At 34.7% G+C, this 20,086-nt stretch overlaps 1 protein-coding gene and 1 long non-coding RNA gene across 5 annotated transcripts; one reads left to right on the plus strand and one right to left on the minus strand.

Annotated features, from left to right (window-relative positions):
* Nucleotides 1-4,069: 4,069 nt before the first annotated feature.
* LOC149535825 (uncharacterized) lies at nt 4,070-6,261 on the minus strand. Its single transcript, XR_016358017.1, has 3 exons — nt 5,905-6,261; nt 5,445-5,588; nt 4,070-5,042 (listed from the first exon to the last, which is right to left on the minus strand). It is a non-coding gene; the product is annotated as an uncharacterized LOC149535825 (long non-coding RNA).
* On the plus strand, nt 5,926-12,922 carry ABCG26 (ABC-2 type transporter family protein). Of its 4 annotated transcripts, none has more exons than XM_089807242.1 (10): nt 5,926-6,076; nt 6,882-6,982; nt 7,360-7,646; nt 7,752-7,907; nt 8,337-8,520; nt 8,606-8,893; nt 9,349-9,633; nt 10,526-10,810; nt 10,891-10,998; nt 12,371-12,922. In XM_089807242.1, exons 1-10 carry the CDS (start codon nt 6,046-6,048, stop codon nt 12,641-12,643), a joined length of 1,998 nt encoding a protein of 665 aa, XP_089663368.1. In that variant the 5' UTR covers nt 5,926-6,045; the 3' UTR covers nt 12,644-12,922. The 4 variants fall into 4 exon arrangements, with proteins under 4 accessions (XP_089663368.1, XP_089663367.1, XP_089663369.1 ...); XM_089807241.1 differs by lacking the exon at nt 5,926-6,076 and adding an exon at nt 6,409-6,622; XM_089807243.1 differs by lacking the exon at nt 5,926-6,076 and adding an exon at nt 6,409-6,622 and having other exon boundaries at nt 12,381-12,922.
* The last annotated feature ends 7,164 nt before the right edge of the window (nt 12,923-20,086 follow it).

The following is a 20,086-nucleotide window of genomic DNA, read 5'->3' on the forward strand; positions in this document are numbered from 1 at the left end:
ACAAGCTAACAATGAAAAAGTTTGGACCATGCAAGATAGTGAAACACCATGATTTCTGAAAATGCCTATGAAGTAAAGTTGCCAGCTGAATTGAATATTTCACCATTGTTTAACATTTTAGATTTGACAAAATATTATGAAGGAGGTGATGGATATGAAGTTGCAAAACATTGTGGAGTATTCTGACATCTACTTCAGCTACAAAGGAGGTTGAGGAGATATTAGACAATCATGTGGGAAGAAACACAAGGAACAAAACATATGAAGAGTATATGGTCAAATGGAAAGAGAAGCCAATAGAGGATTCATCATAGCTAGCATGAAAGGAGGTGAACTGTCTTGGTTTTCCTTTGATTACATGAGATGTGATAAGGCCACTTCTCAAATTACCCTAGGTATCTGATGTAGGAGCATCTTGTGTGTAAGGACAATCTTGCATCACCCAAAAATATTTCTATTTCCAGTTTTCTAGTTTTAATATTTTTAATAAGGGCTATTCCTGTACAAAGTTTCTATTTGTGGGAGCTTGCTAATATTAGTAAGTTGATATTATGTGCTCAAATTGTTCCAATCTCATATGTGGAGGTTCATCTTTGTATCATCTTGCTAGATGAGTTTTATTGTTATATCATATGTATTGATGCAGTTAGTGCAGATTTTTGGTATGAATTTTGGCTATCCAAACTTTCGATCTAGCGATGAAGGCCTAAATGGCTCCGAAACAAAGGGAAACCTCAAATGATGGATGCTTGCATAGCTAAATGATGTAGATCATTGTTGATGATTCTAGAGTGGGGTTATAATAGCCCATCAGGTCAACAATTTTCTAGTTATGGTCTCTAGAAGTGGACCCATCCAAAAATGTAATTCATAAATTGTCTTGAGTCGATCTTATGTAATAAAGTGTGATGACATGATATAATATTAGGTTGATCAACCTCAAGGGTTAGAGCTTAGTGTCTAGAACCTCCTCATGTGGTAAAATATGCATATATAAGGAAGGCCCGTAGGTTGTCTAGGGCAATTTTGGGTGATAGTCATAGCTCTATCTTGCAAATTATTGCAAGGAAGGCACCCACGTGGGTTTGCATATTGTAAATTTGTAATTCCACATTTGTGGTTGTTTTTTGTCATGGTATTAAGGGGATAACCCTTCATTAGAAAACACAAACAACAATAACCATTCTTGAAACAACAAACAAGAATAATGAAAGGAAATCTCTTTGGTTGATACAAGATTGCCAATGTACCCAAGATGCTCCTGCATCAAGTATATACAATGATGAGTGTTTATAGTCTTATATCTTACTCACATGTTGATGATTTGCATTGGGTGTAGTTTTTTTGTGTGGCTAAATTGGATTGTTGGCAGGATAGATGAAAGGATATAGTGTAGGAGGGTATGTTCAGGTCTCCTATGGAATTGTTTTATGGTGATACCTTGATTGCTACATCATCAACACAAGTTCTAGGTCTATGCTTTAGATTATGTTGTTGAATCTAATGATGTTATTAACATATAGTTGGTTCAGTGATGACAAGGATGTCACATGTTTCTTCATATGGGGGATAGGTTGAGATTTTGGTGTGTTGCTAAATTGCTTAAGGATGAGCAATCTTGGGGAGGGAGGACTGTAATGTCCCTATTTTGTGTGTCTATAGACAATTGATCTAGTTCAACACAATGACCTTCGCGAGTTGACAATGAGATTTGAGGGTCTCTATTATGGACTTTCTATTTATAGTAATTATATTCTGGACAATTGTCATATTTGGTAGTGTAGTTGGTCATCACTTGCATTAGATGAAGCTATTTATTGGATGGGTATATATTAATAATTAATAATCAAAGTTTCATTATTATAATGACACTTTATAATACTTAATGTTATAAAATGGTATTGTGTTGATAAGCTTCTTAAGTGAAAGGTGTGACGAAGAAGCTAAGTGTCGTTTGGTGTTATGAATATGAGCCCATTGTGAGAGAAAAATCATCCAATTGTCTAATTTTCTTTGTTGCTTTCTTGAAAAAGTTTTCTAATTTTTCAATCTCATTCCCTTGTTGAGGTATAAGGGTTTGATTTGAGGCATTTCTCCATTGTTCAAGTATAGTGGAGATTGGAGTTTGAGTATTATGGGTATTTGTCGGTGGCTTCTCCAATTATTTTCACTATGACTAATGAGTCAATAATTTGGTAGCAAATCTAGAGTGGTTGATGATTTCTTTAATTCACTATCGAGGCTTCGATGTGTCAAGATGGACTGTTATTGTCTTATCAACACCCACATTACTGATTGGGATTTGGTCTATGATTGGGTGAGTTATTGTCCTATGTACTGGGCAAAATTTGGTGTTTTCATTGGTTGTCATAACTGTTAAGGTAGCATTTTATCTCCTAGACAAGAAACAATAAAAAATTGAAGACATGGATTGTATCTTTTGGGGCCTACAAGTACTCATTGAGGCATGTGTTGATGTTAGGGAGACCCTGCATTAAAATTATTGGAGGTTTGTGATTGTTTTTAGGAAGGCAAGTTACTATTTGTGGCTTTAGCAACATTATTTGAGGGTTGTGATCTAACTAAGAGGGAGTTGTATTCAATTTGCCTCACATGCTTGGAGAGGGCAATTGATGTCACTTGGCCAGCTGGGAGTTGGATTGGGCATGTCATAACATTATTAATTTACAGGTTGTTCAAGTTTCATATACTGGCTATATCTACCTTGTTAGCATTGTCATTGTGCAAAAATCACAATTAGATAAACAAGAGATTGATATTCCAAGTTCAATTGTTATCTAGTGTGCAAATATCAGGTGAACAATGAAACTACTGTGTTTGCACATTTCTATTGTGTCGAAAGTTGCAACCTTGAATTGTGAAACAATTATCAATTTTAGCATAGATAAGTTTGTGTGTCATTTCTATTCTATCCTTTGGCATTGTATATTTACTAGAGAAAAAAATTCAAAGTTATACATATTTTAATTCAAAACTAAAAGAATTAGGAAAGAGCCTACAACACAAGGATAAAGTGTGAGCCTCTCAAATGGGATGTCTTGGATTCAAGTCTCAAACTTAACACATAATAATAATTAATATCCATTGATATATACTCTAGGCTTTGGTCATTTACCGATCAAAAAATTAAATAAATTCAAAACTAAAAGAACAAAGAAAATTATCAATATTTTACCAATTGAGTTAAGAGCCAACTAAGGGTCTTTACACAAAATGACCCTATTATAAATCTTCCTTCCTCTAGATGAAAATATGACATTAGGTCGACTATCCCACATAATTAAGGTAAGGTTGTTCATCAACAAACACTCAATTATAGTCGATTAAATATCTATCATTAAGAAATCAAAATATACAAATTAAATACAAACAACAATCTTTTTTTATGTAATGTCTACAAAATTAAATCACATTACATTTTATTATTTTAAAAAGCCATTTTTGTGTTACTTATAGTTTAAGCGTGTTTCATTTTATTTATTTAGATTATTATTTTATAATTACATTAAAAAGTAATATGTAATAATATATATTTTAAATCTATATAGAGACTCTAAATTTGTATACATTTGAAGTAACTCTTTACTGATTTGATTAGACTGTCTAATATTTTAATTATTTAAAAACAATAGAATCTCTTGAAAAAGCACTTTGAATTCTTATGTCTATCAATCAGATTAATTGAGAATCTTAAAATGTTATATCATTTATTTATTTGTTTGTACAATTTAAATTTTGTATTTCCCAAGCTATTAACACATTTTTTATTAAGTGAAAATAGGTTTTGACGGGGCCTAAAACCCATTGCACCTTGATTTTGAAAGGGATCAGAAACCCAACATGAGTGAAAAATTGCAAAAAGATTTTCAACAACATATCGATAAAATAAAGCCAATCAAAAGCCAACAGTAGAAAGATGGAAAAAAACTAAGCATCAACTTCCCATAGAGGCCCAAAAGAGCAGACCAAGACTCGAGAGCTTGGGATTGGAAAAGCTGCCTCAATAGTTGATGGGTTGAGAACACGAGCTATAGCAAGGTGGATCATCGGGCAAAAAGGCAAGAAACCCCCAACCCAAAACATGAATTCCTTTGAAACCGTTAACCAATTGATAACAACCTCATGAAAGTACACATCTTGAAACCAATAGGTAGGGATAACCTATCCTTACCAAACTTGAGGTTTAACTTGATACCCAAGGCACGAGTGGGAGAAAGGGGGTGCTCTCATCTATAATGGAGGCCATAGGAATTGCCTCATCAACATCTACCTCCATATGAAAACTAAACAATAGAGGCCCAACTAGATGAAAGGGTTTAAAGGAGAAACCCCAAACACACCAAGAAAGAACAACATAGATAATCAAGGAGATAGAAACCAACCTCCCATCAAAACTCCCTTCCACCTCAATAGTAAGGGATCCCACCTCAATAGGGAAAATGGAGAGGAAGAAAATCCCCAAATACGACAACTTCTAAAAGCTCCCCACCTTTGAAGCATTGGTATAAGGAATGGGCATGCCCTATCCACCACCTCAATAGATGATACCTCCTCCTCAATATGAGCTGAGTGTAGAAGAAATAGCCACAAAAAGCACTCCTCAAGCCTAGAAACCTCCACGAGGTGTCATTGAGGCCAAAGGAGGAACTTCATCTTTATAGAAGTCTTCAGGGAAAGAAATAGAAGAGATCTCAGAGTCTGCCACTAGATGATCACAAAGAAACACCAAACTCTAGCAAAAGGTAAGCCTTAACAAAATAAACCTTCACGTAACCAAAACCAACAAGGAGCCAAGGAGAGCCCTGGAAAACTCTCAGCATCCGCCTGACAACCAAAAGGAGAACCAAAAAATAAAAGAACCCATTTATGAATTCAAGCTAAATGATTCTACGTACTCACAACTATGAAATCACCAAGGCAAACGAGGGTCATCTTTGCCACAAAGATGGCAATAAGAGATCATTATAACACCGTAGCCCTCCAAATTAGCAACAGAAGTCCCAACTAGACCAAGTAGAAGCCTGAGTAGCAAAGATGAACATATCCTAGTTAGAAAGATCAGGGAGGCTCAGACAAAGCAAAATAGATAGAGCGTCATAGAGCAAAGAATATGCAGAAAGGGTGAACTCATAACTATCATCCGAGATAGAAATAGATAGCCTCCAAAGCCAACAAGCCCTTTGGCAAAACACCCGCGGAAGCTACAGATCGAGGCACAACCTAGGAAATTTTGATCCAAAAGCAAAGAGGGACTTGACAGGTAAGGCTCCCATTGCCCAAAGTAAACATCAACGCCTCCAAAGCAGGATCTCCCACCACAGAACATATGGGAAAACCAGTCCTCCCCACCCGCCCCCGTCGACTCTAAAGATATCACTTCGAATCGAAAGCAAAAAAAACCCCAAAATGAGAGTGTAACCAACCTCAGACTCCAGAGCAACCTCCTCCAATAACCTGCAACAAAACGAAGAAAGGGCAAAGAGAAGCCCCTCCAACCATTTGAGTCATCCTCATTCCCACCGCCATCATTGGTTCCTCTGTCGCTAAAAACCCTAGAAGCTCTTTGCCTGCCATGCGAAACCATTTGACAAATAAGCTTAAATAATATAAACTAAAAATAATAAGTCTTCTTTTGTTATATAATTCCATGAACTTGCAAAATGCCATTTTGAAACATCTCTCCACATAATAATTCTTAACTAAATTAAATTAAATTAACTCATAAACAAATAAAAAAAATTCAAAACTCATATCTCCACATTATAACTCTTAATAAATGAAAATGAAATGAAAGAAATTATCAATCAAAATAGTTCAAAATTGGCATTTATTGTACTATTAGATGAATGTATTTAAAATATTTATGCTGATCAATAGGCCAACCTTCAATAGGTCCGTATCGGGTTCCTAAATCTTCAAGTGGTAGCCTTCGCTGGTTTGTAGCTCACAGGCCTCATGCCTCGCTGGGTTGCCTCACAGATCTGAGCCCTTCATAAAAAAATAAAAATAGACCAACCTTGTTGGATGGACTGCGGAGAGATGAGGCTAAAATTGTGTTAGTTTATCAACCTAAAAATAACTTTGTCGATGGAAAATAGATTACCTAATCCATCTTTTGAATTCTTTCCCTATCTTTCTAATTTTATCTTCACTGTTGCAAACATGCAAAATGCAAGATATTCAGTTTTTTTTTTGAAGACCCCCCAGAATTTGCCGGAAAAATTACAATTGAATTGTTATGTTTAGTTTTGGGATGCAGAACTCACTTGAAAATTGTGTTGCTTGGTTGTTGGAAATGGAAGAAGTCATGAACATGAGAAATTGCTGACGAGATGGGAATGGGAGCGTTAAGACCATATTTTATGTGAGGGAATGTGCATTCTGCTTGTCAGACTTCCAGCTTTTTCTTATTTAGTTGCTTTCACATTCTTTGCAAAAATAGCTGAAATGACAAATATCAAAACACGAGATTCCAACGAAACAGAATTGAGCACATTTGAATCTAGAGCATTTGATGAAGAAAGGGAAGAGGCATCTATATCTGCAGCATTCCCCGTACCTGGGGCATTTCATATTCCTGAAACTAGCAGTTTCACTTGCAGTAGCATTTTAACCCTTCTAAAATAGCATCAATAGAAACACTGGCCTTATGATTGAATACTAAGAGACAATAGAAATATTAGCTGTATGATTGAGAATTAAGAAAGATAGCTTTAAATTTAAAATTTATGGTTGTTTACTGTCCTGCCGTCATCCATTATGAACAAATGGTTATTGTTTATGATTTGGATGTGTTTAAATGTTGTGTTAATTCTGTCGAAACTGTACAACTACTGATATGTTGACGTTTATTCTTGTAGTTCCAGATATAACACAATTTCATAGCTCAAGCAATGGCCACAGACACTCTTCTTACGATATTGAAACCACAAGCTCAACTCCCCTTCCAATATTTCTCAAGGTACTTAACTGTGGGAAAAGTTGAACGAATCACTTCTTTTAACAAGTGTAACAATAGGAAACTGATTCTTTTCTGATCAAAAGAAGAGAAGAAACATATCTATTGTAGGTGAATGGAAAGATATGGAATTTACTTTTCATACAATGTATTTTCAAAGAAAACAAGCGAATAGTTCATTTTGAAAAATAGCAATTGAAAAGCAAAATTTTGATTTCTTGGGGAAAAACATTACTAAAATAGTCCATAAAAATACCCTGCCTAAATACCATTGCTGGTCTTTTCAGAAACTGAAAGTTTTCATATCAAGTTTTGTTTGATCAAATCTGCACAGAGCATTGTTTTAGATGTTTCTTCACTCTTCTTAAAAACATTTGTAGTTTGAGGACGTGGAGTACAGAGTGCAAAACCAGAAGCCCACAGGAATATGGAATAGACTTTCAAGTGGTCGTCATATTACTGGCAACAGCCATGAGAATCAGGATTACAAGAGCATTGTCAATGGGATCACTGGAAGCATTGCTCCTGGACAAATTCTTGCATTGATGGGTCCCTCTGGAAGTGGAAAGACTACTTTTCTCAAAATTGTGGGTGGGAGACTGCAGGGAGATGTCAAAGGAACTATAACTTACAATGATATTCCATATAACACTGCTCTAAAGAGGAGGTATAAATATATTTTTTCTCCATTTCTATGTCTATCTATTGTACCTTTCTTTAAGATCTATGAGACACTGAAATGAAATTCCAATTCTTTCCTAAATCATCCCAGGATTGGATATGTTACTCAAGATGATATACTGTTTCCTCAACTAACAGTCCAGGAGTCACTAGTTTTTGCTGCCCTTCTGAGGCTTCCAAACAACATGAGTCGCCAACAAAAACTTCTAAGAGCAGAGACTATCCTTGCAGATTTGGGTCTCGAGAGGTAATCAGTGGCTGCTTGTTTGGATATCTTAAGATTTAAATTCTGATAGTGTTAGAAATGAATTTGGTTGAAACGGTTCTTGAAAACACCACGCAAATCTTTTTTAATTCACCAACATTTCAGACTGTACCAAACGCTCAATAATGAGGGTGTGTTAGATTGCAGATTATAGCTCCTACAACTCTTGAATACACTGTTTTTTTTTGTAGCTGTGCACAGCAAAGAGTTAGTGTATATATATATATATCTTGTGCATATTAGAGTTATAATGTAGGAAGCAATAATCTGCAATCTTCCACGTGCATCCTTATCTGTAGTGTAGTTGGGATGTCGATGAATAAAATTGTTCACAGGTTTTTTAAGAAGCTTTTTTCATTAATTGGGGGATATTATTCCTAAAACACATTTTTGGCTGTTGCTAATGATCAGATGTCGGCACACCAGAGTTGGAGGAGCATTCATTAGGGGAATTTCAGGTGGGGAGAGAAAACGCACTAGTATTGGGTTTGAAATTTTAGTGGATCCTTCTCTATTGTTGCTTGACGAGCCCACTTCAGGACTTGACTCCACAACTGCTACTAAACTACTTCAACTGATGCAACGCATAGCTCAGGTGCGTTGCTTTGGTTTTTTCAACTGTTTGGCTAATGACCTTAATCTAATTTCATGATTACGTATTTAGCTTATGAATGATTCAGAGTGGTAGAACAATCATGACAACAATCCATCAACCCTCAAGTCGTATGTTCCATATGTTCGATAAGCTTTTGCTCATCTCAGAGGGTTCTCCAATTTACTCAGGGCAAGCAAATGAAACAATGGCCTACTTTGCTTCGTTAAGGTTTGTGCCACAGTTGGCCATGAATCCTGCAGACTTTGTATTGGATTTAGCAACAGGACAAGTCAAAGACATTATGTTCCCAGAAGAGCTCCAAACCTCCCTTTCTGTTTCACGACATCAAGAATTTCAAAAAGAGATAGTCAAGGTATAAACTAAATTAAGCTCATGATTAAGCTCATGATGGAGAATCTGAACTTAAAGTATATAAGTTGTATTTGCAATGAAAAATTTCTGAGGTTGGTTTCTGGATGACTGCACTTTTTCAATGATTTAAGCCTCATTAAATGGGCTCATCATCAGAGAAGAATTCATTGAGTTGTTAATTAAAAAAGGGAAATTCTGGATAAAATCGCTCCGAAGTAATTTGTATTAACTTTTTGGGTCACTCTTTATGGAACATCATTGAGTTGTGTTGCACGGAATCACATATATAGATATCTTTGTATATGGACTTCTCATACGTAATAATATCGAGTACTCATGGATTAAAAGTTGATCTGAATGATTTTGTAGGCCATTTCATCTCAAGAAGTTTTCTTTCCAATTAATATGATTGGGGAACCTTGAAATTCTGATTAATTATTGTTACTGGCATTCCAGTATTTGCAGAGGATGTATAAGTCTGAACTGGAAACACAAGAAAAAGAGGCATTGCAGAGGTATGGAAAAGCTCCTGATAGTTGGCAATCAGCTGTTCAAGTTCAAAAGGAATGGAGAACATCTTGGTGGGAACAGTTTTGTGTTCTATCTAAGAGAAATTTTAGGGAGCGTTATACAGACTACTTTGATAAATTAAGATTATTTCAAGCCATAGGAGTTGCAGTTCTACTTGGACTTCTATGGTGGAAATCGAAGATTGAAACTGAAGCTCAACTAAGAGACCAGGTAAGATAAAGTATGAAACATTTGAGATTGCCAATAAATGTACATATTTTTATTTTTTTGGTAGTATTGGAGAAGAATTGAACACCACCATTTAGATGCTTACAGCATAGACTTTGCCTATTCAACCTTTTGACCAAAAGTTTCAATATAAATGTAAATATGAATTATCTTAGAAAAATGTATTTTGTGAATTCATGTTTTCCGAACATCGTACATGAGAATGAAAGATTTTGGTAAGAACTATGCTAATTTTTTGAGTTGATGGTTCATGTTAATTACAATAATAATATAATACGGTGAAACCTGGGGACTCCCAACCCGTCCACCTCACCCCGCCCTCCCCCCCTCTCCTCCAAAAAAAACCTTCTAAGTACTCATCCAGGACAGGTACTTGAATTTGTATTTGAATTTTGAAATTTGATTGTTACTATTGGTTATGTACCATGTTATTATGTTGAATGTTCAATGGTTCTACTTCGTGTTGTCATTTTGTTATGTTCAAGTATTTCGATTTGGTATAGTATATTGAAGCATCATTTCATAATTAGCATTTCAAGTTATGTATGTATAGTATACAATACTCGCTGCCATCGCCCTGCCATCCCAAAATTGAGGTCTTTTCTCCCTCTGTCCTGGAAACTCGTCCCAACGTACCGCAGCACTGGTGTTACACTGCAATAATACCAACAAGAAAATAGATCTATTATATTGATGATGGGTCGTGAAGTGTAGCTTTATGCAAGCTTAGTATACCGTGTAGTGTGTACAAGCTGTTGAACCTTTTTACCAAAAGTTTCTGTAGCTTCTTCATTGTTTATCCACAAAATCTTTGACAATATTTTTCTGCCGGAATCTTCAATCTAAAAGACTGAAACAATATTATTTGTCACAGGTTGGTCTGATGTTTTACATTTGCATCTTTTGGACATCATCTTCATTGTTTGGATCGGTGTATGTGTTCCCCTTTGAGAAACATTATCTGGTAAAGGAGAGGAGGGCAGATATGTACAGGCTCAGTGTCTACTATTTATGCAGTACACTCTGTGATATGATGGCCCATCTCTTATATCCAATCATTTTCATGTCCATTCTCTATTTCATGGCTGGATTTAAAAGGACAGTTTATTCCTTTCTCCTCACTTTACTTGCCATACTCTTAATAGTCATCACTGGCCAGGTAAATTTTCAAAATATGCATTTTGACAGATCTGAAAAGTGGACCACAATGTGTATTTTATGTCCTAATTATATGTGCAGGGAGTTGGAGAGTTTTTTGGAGCTGCCTCTCTTAGCGTAAAACGAGTAGGCACAGTGGCTTCCTTGATGCTGCTTGTTTTTCTACTCACTGGAGGATACTATGTTCAGGTAAACCATCATTCTATTTACTGTCACTCTTGTAGATAACTTCATAGAATTTATTGTCCAACATTTTAAGGGAGCTATGCCAATCATCAAGGAAGCTAAACATTTAACAAAACATTTTAAGGGAGGTATGTCAATCATCGATGAAGCTAAACATTTAACAAAACATTTTTTTCCTTGATGTTTGATAGGGTAGCTCATTCAGATGTGGGCCCATTTGGTTGCTAGAATAGGAATAGAAAATTTGGAATGCATTTTCTATTTTCCGTTTGGTTCGTAGTTGGAATAGGGAATATGAATACATATTCCCATTTTGCCTCTACAATGAGCTTATATTACATATATACCAATCCAAATAATTACCTTCTTAAGTCAGCTATAATACCTAATTCAACAATCTTCACTAAGTCAACTCAATGTTGTAACTCAAGTTCTAGAGACCATTTGAGTGATATTCTAACACTCGGAAACACAGCCAACTCAACAAGCTCTAGCACTCAGTTGATACTACTGCTCATTCCACATTAATTACTTAGGAGTAGCCATGAACTCAGTTATCCATTCCAAAAACTAGCTGTTACTGGAATAGCCATTCCTATTCCCAATATTGCATTCCTATTCTCCATTCCTATTCCTGCAATCAAACAGAGAAAAGCAGTCCTCCAAAAGCTTTTCTGTCATATGCCAGAAGAGAGTTTTGAGGGAAGCCAAACTGCATACTAAATTAAGATCAGGAGCCAAAGTCAAGTACAATTCGTTATCTATTATTTGGATGATAAATCTATTTGGAAGTAGATTAAATATCCTTGTATAATTCTTGATAAAAAAATGCATCAAAATTTTGCATATTCCGAATTGCAGATCACACTTACACTGCTCATTCATGCAACAAAACTTATATTTGGAAATCAGATTAAGCTTTAAGTTTTGTTGCTCATATAAATCCAAGAAAAACTGTGTACAAAGTATTGAGGAACCATTTTGATTCATTTTCAGAATGAATGATTTATTTAGAGAGCATACTAGAGATCCTTATATGTTGATCTTGAACAAGTGACTACAACTTACAAGAAGTACCTAAGAAATAGCCACTAACTTGTAAGGAAATTGTCCACGTAATGGACTCTATTGCACCATCTAGAAAATTAGTCCTCATTAAAATAACAGGAGACTGATATGAAGCATTGATTATATAAGCCGCATGCATTTTTTGACTTCAAATTTTCTAGCAAAATGTTTAGATTCTGGAAGCCTGAAATCCATTTCAATTTTATCTAGTTAGCAATGCAGGAGTCACTTTACTGCAAGATTGCAAGTAGATAAAGTGTTTTCTTTTATTCTGAATGGAGATAATTTAAATCATTTGGTGTGACAGCATATACCAGTGTTTGTAAGGTGGATAAAGTATGTATCTTTCCTCTACTATGGTTTTCGGCTGCTGCTCAAGGTCCAATATTCAGCAGATGAGATGTATGACTGCTCGGGAGAGGGTGGGTGCAAAAGTTTGCAATCTTCTCCCTCGTTGGACACAATCACACTCAATGGAGGAGTGGAGGAAGGCTGGGTTTTAATATGCATGGCCATAGCATATCGAGTATGTGCATATATTTGTCTCCGTAGAAACATAACTCTCTCACCCTCACCTTGATCACTGTTTGTTGTTACCATTTTTTAGTCAAAATGTTCATGTCTTTGTCTTCTCTGCAAACTATCCTTCAGCCTCAGAAAATATCCTTGTTTCACTTTCAAAAAAAATGTTACAGCCTGAGGGGTATGATCTATTTGGGAAGCAAAGGAAGGAATAAAAAGTCCATATCAAAGGCATTGAGACATATGTGAAGTCTTCTCTAAACCCTATTATCATTTAGCATTTGTAAATGACTAAAATTTGTGAGCTAACTAGTTGCAATTAATTATCATTCTCTAACCTACTTGTAAAATCAAATGATAGTCTATAGAAAATTTACCAATATTGCTTAAAACTGGATAAAATCAATATGATAAATGGAAAGAAAAAAATGCTTTCGCTTGTGAAGTAAGAAGAGCTACTAGGACTACTAGTATTTTTATATGTTTCTCTAATTCATTAGTGGTTTATTCGATGGCCCTATCTCAATTTTTCTAAGGCTTAGAAAGATTAGCTAGAGCCTTGGGAGATTTTTTTGGCAAAGCTGATGTATTTGATGAATGGCAAACAAGGAAAAATTATACGTCATCCCTGGGAACTATAAATTTTTTAAATTCTAGTATTACATAAGGCAAAACCATCTATTTTTGCTACAAAATAGTTTTTTTACCTAAAATTGTTAATGGCTTGAAAGGATGTTAATTCTTAAAATGATATTCAGTTCTAAATCCCTATTGGCTAAAATTTGTGTACATCATTGACTACTACTTACAAAATTGTGACTTTAGGCAACATTTCATGAGATTTCTCTCTCCTTACGGTAGGTGGCTTTAATAGGAGCTTAGCTAAAATTACAAAAAGGATGGTTCTCTTTATCAATTGTTTTTTTTTCATGAATGATTTGCATACAACTCTAACTTACCAACTCAACAAAAAGTGCCTTATTGCTACAATAATACCGGTGACCCTGGAATTGACGTAAGAACAACACCAGGGGCAGCAATTTACTTTTTATATTTTGTGAAACAAAAACAGGAACCCAAAGTCTCATGCACTTGACCCAAATGAAGACTCAAGCAGAATAACCAGTAAGGCACAAAGTTTCTTACTGGTTACCCTCAAATTCAATAAAGATACTTACAATTGAAGCCTAAAGTCTTCAAATCTAGGTGATTACAACCACTACTATCTATTACAATTTGTTCTCCTGCAACACAAAGTCTTAAAAGATTCAAATTGGTTATGACTACAACAATCATCTCAAAGTCTATACTATTAAATTCAAATCCCTCTTGATCAAAGCTCCAAAAATCACAATCAATATCCAGAAAATGTTGTCACATAACTGTTGTCAATCAAGATTGCGCCTATAGCAAGATGCAAAATCTAGCTATCCTGCTGAAACAATGGAAACTCTCTCAGGTGGTGGGTTGTCCTAAAACGAGAGAAGAATCTTCGAAATCTAGGCCGATTCCTAAATTGTGATCACCTAATCCTAAATTATACTCGAGATAAGGGTAAGAAATGAGCGAATGAATAATGAAAAAACTAATTTAAATGAGGTGATACACCAATGGTTTTGAATGTGACTTTGACCACTTCAGCACGAACTACGAAAGACAATTGATTCACAATACTCAAACAAACACATAATCACAAAAATATTTCTATGTAAGGACTGGGATCTCCTGCTTTGAAAGGGATACCTAAGTTTCACCAATTTTTTACAAGAAAACAATAGTCACAAACATAGACCTGCAATCACATATATCACGATTCAAATCTACAACTAGGAAAGTAACTAAAATGAAGGCGAACACAACATTAAAGTAAGAAATTCACAAAATTGCAAAAGAATCTATGAGAAGGAACCGCTGAATCTTTATAATCAATGCTGGAAAAATAATCTCTACTACAAATGCCCTTACAATCAACTCAAAATCTACAATGTGCAAAATCTGAATCTGAAAGAAGGTCCCTCATAATGAGGTGAAAGTACAATATATAGAAAATAACCCTAACTCGGATTCCAAAATCATGCCTGGGCAAAATCATAAAAAAATGATGAAAACTATGAAGGAGCCTTTGAAAACTGCACTCAACCACCTGCCCAACTGATGGATAACTCAAAAACTGCCTCTAGCTCTTCAAAATCATGCACAAAAGATCAAACTCGGACGCATTAAGTAACTCACAAAAATAGCATGTAAAACTGCTCCTAATTATGCAATATATGCATAAAATAAGCTCTCAATCTGAACTGCATGCATAACTGATCATCACTGCTCCATGGACTGCTAAAAATATCATCAAATAACCCATAAATCTGCATGTGAAATTGGAACTATACTTGGCCTCAAAAATACCCCCTGTTAACTGAATGTTCCTTCTAAAAATATCCCTCCAACTTTCTCTCCTTGCATTAAGGCATAATAGATACTTATAACTCTTATAATTTCCATTTAATAATTAATAAAATCAATGGCCTTATAATTACGACCACTTGACATATTAATTTTACAATTGAGGCTCATTTTATTATATTAATTTAATATTATTGTGTTCATTCTTATATTTTATCATTTTAAAAATGAACACGTTAATATTAAATTAATATTATAATAGAAATTATTCTTTTACTTCCTTTATTTATATTAATACTAGTATGCTTTAATAATTAACGTTCTATTTGTTAATTTTAAAACATATTAGTATTAATATAAATTATGCAATATCAATTTTATTAGTTTCACATATATTAAATGATCAAAGTGTAATTCATTTAATATATGTGAAACTAATAAAAATAGAGTTTAAAATAACGATATCCCAACTCCCATATATAAAAATAGCACCTATGATAAAATTAAACCCAACTCCCACTCACGGATTCAAAATTTCATGAAATGGAGTTTACTTGGCTATTTAACATGCAAAAATGAAAGTTCGATGACTTAGTTTGTTTTTTATCAGTTTGCATCTTGTGTGAGAGCAAGAAATGAGGGTTTCTCCAAACCCTAGCTACGGCTGTATGAAGTCTGCAATTTTTTTGTCTTTGCTGGGCAGATTTAGTCTCCATTTGGGTGCCATTTTTCTTGTGTTTTCTGGTAGAGCTTTGTTGGGAAAGCGCCATTTCAATGCATTTGCTAACTATTATATTGTTGAAGACGTCTTTATGAAGAGCATGAGTTTATCATGTTGCATGGCCACAAGTTTTACTGTGGTGATATTCGTTGGTTTTCTTCTTCATTACCATGGACATCAATATATTTCCTTGCAGTTTCTTTGGGTTTTGGCCGAGGTTTCTTTGTGCACACTATTTCTTTTGCACGCGAAATCATGCATAAACGACATCGTTGTTTGGCTGTTGGATATGAGCCATCCTAGGTCTTCTCCATACGCTGGCTGTAAGTATATAACAGACTTCTTAAAATTCGTTTTAATGCATTTGTAAACACATGAATATGAAATAACGCCATGATCATATGGGCTTGGTAATAGCACTGATACTGCTGTTGTATTTCCTTTCTCATGCTATGAATAACTGTAAACACTGGTTAAGCTGGAAAATAATTGGATTCCTATCATGGGTATTTGAAAAAAATTGTAAAAATAAAGTGATTTCCCTTTCACATTCGACATGTTGTATATGCACCTTCTTTACTGTTACATGCTATAAGGACTCCATTCAATGGCTTCTTTTTAAGATTCAAACCTTTTTAAACCCTCTATTAGGTAATGTGAAATCTTTAAATTTTGTTTAGAAGGATAATACCTACTGTTGAATCTGCATAATATTCTTGATAAGTAAAAATATGCCTCCTTTAGGTAACACATTACATGCTCATTTTCATGGACTTCATTCAATGGCCTCTTATGAGTTACTTTATGCAGCTATGATACTTTGCTTTCATTTGTTAAATACATAGCCCCCTTTATTTCTACGTGCTATTTAAGCTCAAATAAAATAGGTTACCTCTGCACATTATAAAGCTTCAATATAACTAGATACCTCTACAAACTGTTGCATATTTGCTATAACTGTGATCTTGAATCTTCTTTTCATGAACAGGGTTCCGCTGTAACTTATATATTTGTTTAAAATTTAACTTTCTTGGGTGCTTTTACTAAAAAGAAATTCGTAGTAGATGTCATCTTTCTTGGACTCAAATCTTGATTTCTTATAACTGTTACAGCTGAACATTAGTTGCTGCTCCATTCCTCTGTAAATCTGATCATTACTTGACGAACATGCAGTATATGAATAAGATGAATATTATGAATCCTTGCTTCTGTACTTTGCTCATAGGAATTTGATATGTCATATATTAACAAAGAAATGCAGCATAAAAATAAAGCTCTTTTCCACCCAAATTCTATTTTTCCGCTACTATAATTCCTCTACTAGTGTGCTCAACAGTAAGCATTAATGATTTAACTGATGTTAATACTCTTGCTTATCTGCATTATATTTTCCTATAGTAGATTTCCCTTCTTTTCCTATTGATTTGGCATTGATAATTAATTCTGATTTACCTTGTGACTGATTGCATTTGTACTTTCTTGATATATGCTGAAACATACTAAAAAATATTTGAAATTCTTTTAGCTTCAGACTTCAATCTTTACATGTCCTCCATGATTTGACCGGAAGGTCCCATACCTTAAACTTATGTATGCCCCCTTGACAGTCTCCTCCTGTCCTTTGCCTTTGCCGATACATGATTCAACCAAAGGTTCCACACTTGTAGTGTATGCATGTCCCTTCAATGATCTCCTCAAATCTTTGGTCTTCGCCCCTCTTTGATTTGACCAGAAAGTTTCATGCTTGTAACTTATGCACATCCCTTCAATGATCTCCTCAATGTCTTCAGTCAGCTGCATTGGTTTAACCGGAAGGTCCCATACCTGAAACTTATGTATGTTGCCTCGACAGTCTCCCCAATATCTTCTGTCTTTGCCCGAACAAACTCAGCCAAAAGGCTTCATGCATGTAACTTACGCATGATACTTCTATAGCCTCAAGTCTTCATACCTATTTTTGCACATGGAAAAAACTCATTAGTAAAAATATGTTTCATCTTCTTCGGATTTTTCTTGCCTTCTTTCCTTTTAGCATAGTTATGTGGATAGCCATGTTGTATAAACAACAAAGTATAGATGATAGAAAAGTTTTCCATTGCTCAATTTATATGAATTGACCCATTTCTTTAATCATTTTTTGCAGGTTTTACTCCTAGATGGAGATGCGAGATCAACCCTTCAGCGTACAACACAAAAAACCTTCCATTCAGGCAATGGATACCTTTCCTCTTATCTCCTTTTTTAGTACCTTTCTGTTTGTATAATGTGTTTAATTTAGATATTTATGTTAGGAGCTAAGAGCACTAGTAATATCTAAATGCATTGTATTCAAGTACTGTGTAAACATGAACACTTTGTAATATTTTTTAATACTTGAATAAAAATATTATTTTAGCACTTGTATCTTGAAAAAGTGATCAATTCTCTTGTTTATGATTCATGTACTTTTCTTACTGCATTCTGTACTGTATATTCTCAGCAGCTAAACACACTTAGTCAGCAGATAAAACATATTTAGTTCAGCATAAAACATAACAATTTAAGAGGCATGTTAAATTGGTAACAATAACACCTTGAATTAACACAAAGTTTGAAAGCAAATTGCCTCTTTTATTGATAGCAATTTAGGTTTCCATCCAAGCATGAAGTCTTAGAGTGCACATATAAACCAACAAAATTTTCTTGCCTTGCCAAAAGATGATTATTTACAATGAGCTCTCTCCTTTATATAGGAAAATGGGAGAGAGAAAGGTGGAGGAAAAAGGAGAAATCCTCAACCACCTTGACTTATTCTCTAGAAAACTTCTAACTAACTAATTTGGCTTATTCAAAGTACCATGCCTAATGCAATTGCAACTTGACTACATGAGCTGATTGTACAATGACATATAATCCTATACTTACAACATAATTGCTCTTTACATGTAATCTCCCTACTACTATTTACTTAAAGCATATGGAAATTTTGAATCCTTGAGCCCAGTTAGGCAGCTACACAATGTGATAAGATCATAGATCTCCTCCTTGAACTTTGAACTTCACATGCCTCTAGGGAAAGATTGGGCCTCCTTTGAATCAACTTCTTGTTATTAATGAATTTGATGTAGTAAGAACTATCTTCACTCCACCACTCCAAGGTTTTCTATCTAGTAATGTTAGTTACAAATGGAGTTTGAGGAACATCAAAAATCCAATCAATAGTCTCCAGATCAAAATTAATGATGGTATTGTCGTCTTAGTCCCTGATAGTTCTAGAGGTTGCATCAAAATGTGTGGCACATGCAAGGATGAAGTCGGGTTCATGAGCCACTACAAGCAAGGGTAGATCTAGCAAATGAATATGACTTTGTTTGATCCAAGTCATATTCTCAATAGCTTCAACATTGACTCTTATGAGAAAATCTTCCATATTCATGTGCATTACATCTGTATCTCTAACCTCATCACTTCAGGAAGTTACTTTTGATAGTGGGATGGATTTGTGGTACTGATCATACTTGTATTTCATCTTTTTCTTATCTTTTTTTTGGTGTTGATGCAAACTCTTTTGATATTGGAGAGTGATGTACTTATGCAACTATTATATGAAAGTTACATAGTGTAAGAACATCATCAAATGAGGACTTCATAGCAAGCTTTTGCTATGTAAAAACATTGATTTAGGCAAAGTATGAATAGGGAAAGTGTATGAGATGATTGTGGAGAGCGAACGAGCAAATGGGTCAAGCTCAAAATGGCTCAAAAATGGCTAAAATAGCCAAAAATGAGTTTTTTGGAGTGGATTGCATATGCGGACAGCGAGCTTTAAAATGTGCAAATGAGGAGTAAAGTGTAATGAAATAGAATATAGCATGCTTTAATAGGCATAAGTCATGTTATGTATCTAACAAACATGTGGCAAATTATTTTTCAACCATTGGGCAACCATATGGAGGTTCATGTAATGCATATTGGTGGGATTTGTGCTTGCATTCTCATGAGAGGAAAAGATGAACTTGCTTCCATATTAGAACAATATTTTATCCCCGACTGCTTGTGCAAGTAAATGAAACCTTGCATATGCAACTTGAAGAAGAAGATATATGGAAGAGAAGAGACAACATATATACAAAAGCATGCAAATCTGAAAATGGAAATTGAAAGCCTCGCAATAAGAAATTTAACAAAACCAAAATGCCTTAAGGAAAATGAGGGATAACCATACCTCTCTCCACCAACCACAAAATAACAAGCTTTTTTCAAATCTTTGACAAATCTGAAAATAAATCCAAGAGATTTTGGATTAAGATTTGTTTAGTATCACAAGACTTATATAGACTTTAAATTTCAAACCTTAAAGATAATCAAGATTCGAATTTGGACATGTGGAGATAGTTAGAG

The sequence above is a fragment of the Cupressus sempervirens genome, chromosome 10 (assembly GCF_028749045.1).
Source record: "Cupressus sempervirens isolate cs-2001-9-10 chromosome 10, ASM2874904v1, whole genome shotgun sequence".
Lineage (NCBI taxonomy): Eukaryota > Viridiplantae > Streptophyta > Pinopsida > Cupressales > Cupressaceae > Cupressus > Cupressus sempervirens.

Excerpts from the sequence above, each read along its gene's own strand:
- ABCG26 (XM_089807241.1), top strand. The coding sequence starts at position 6,469 with ATGACAAATATCAAAACACGAGATTCCAACGAAACAGAATTGAGCACA. Across the intron at positions 9,634-10,525 it reads AAGCTCAACTAAGAGACCAG|GTTGGTCTGATGTTTTACAT; the intron begins GTAAGATAAAGT and ends TATTTGTCACAG. Across the intron at positions 10,999-12,370 it reads CTGGAGGATACTATGTTCAG|CATATACCAGTGTTTGTAAG; the intron begins GTAAACCATCAT and ends TTGGTGTGACAG.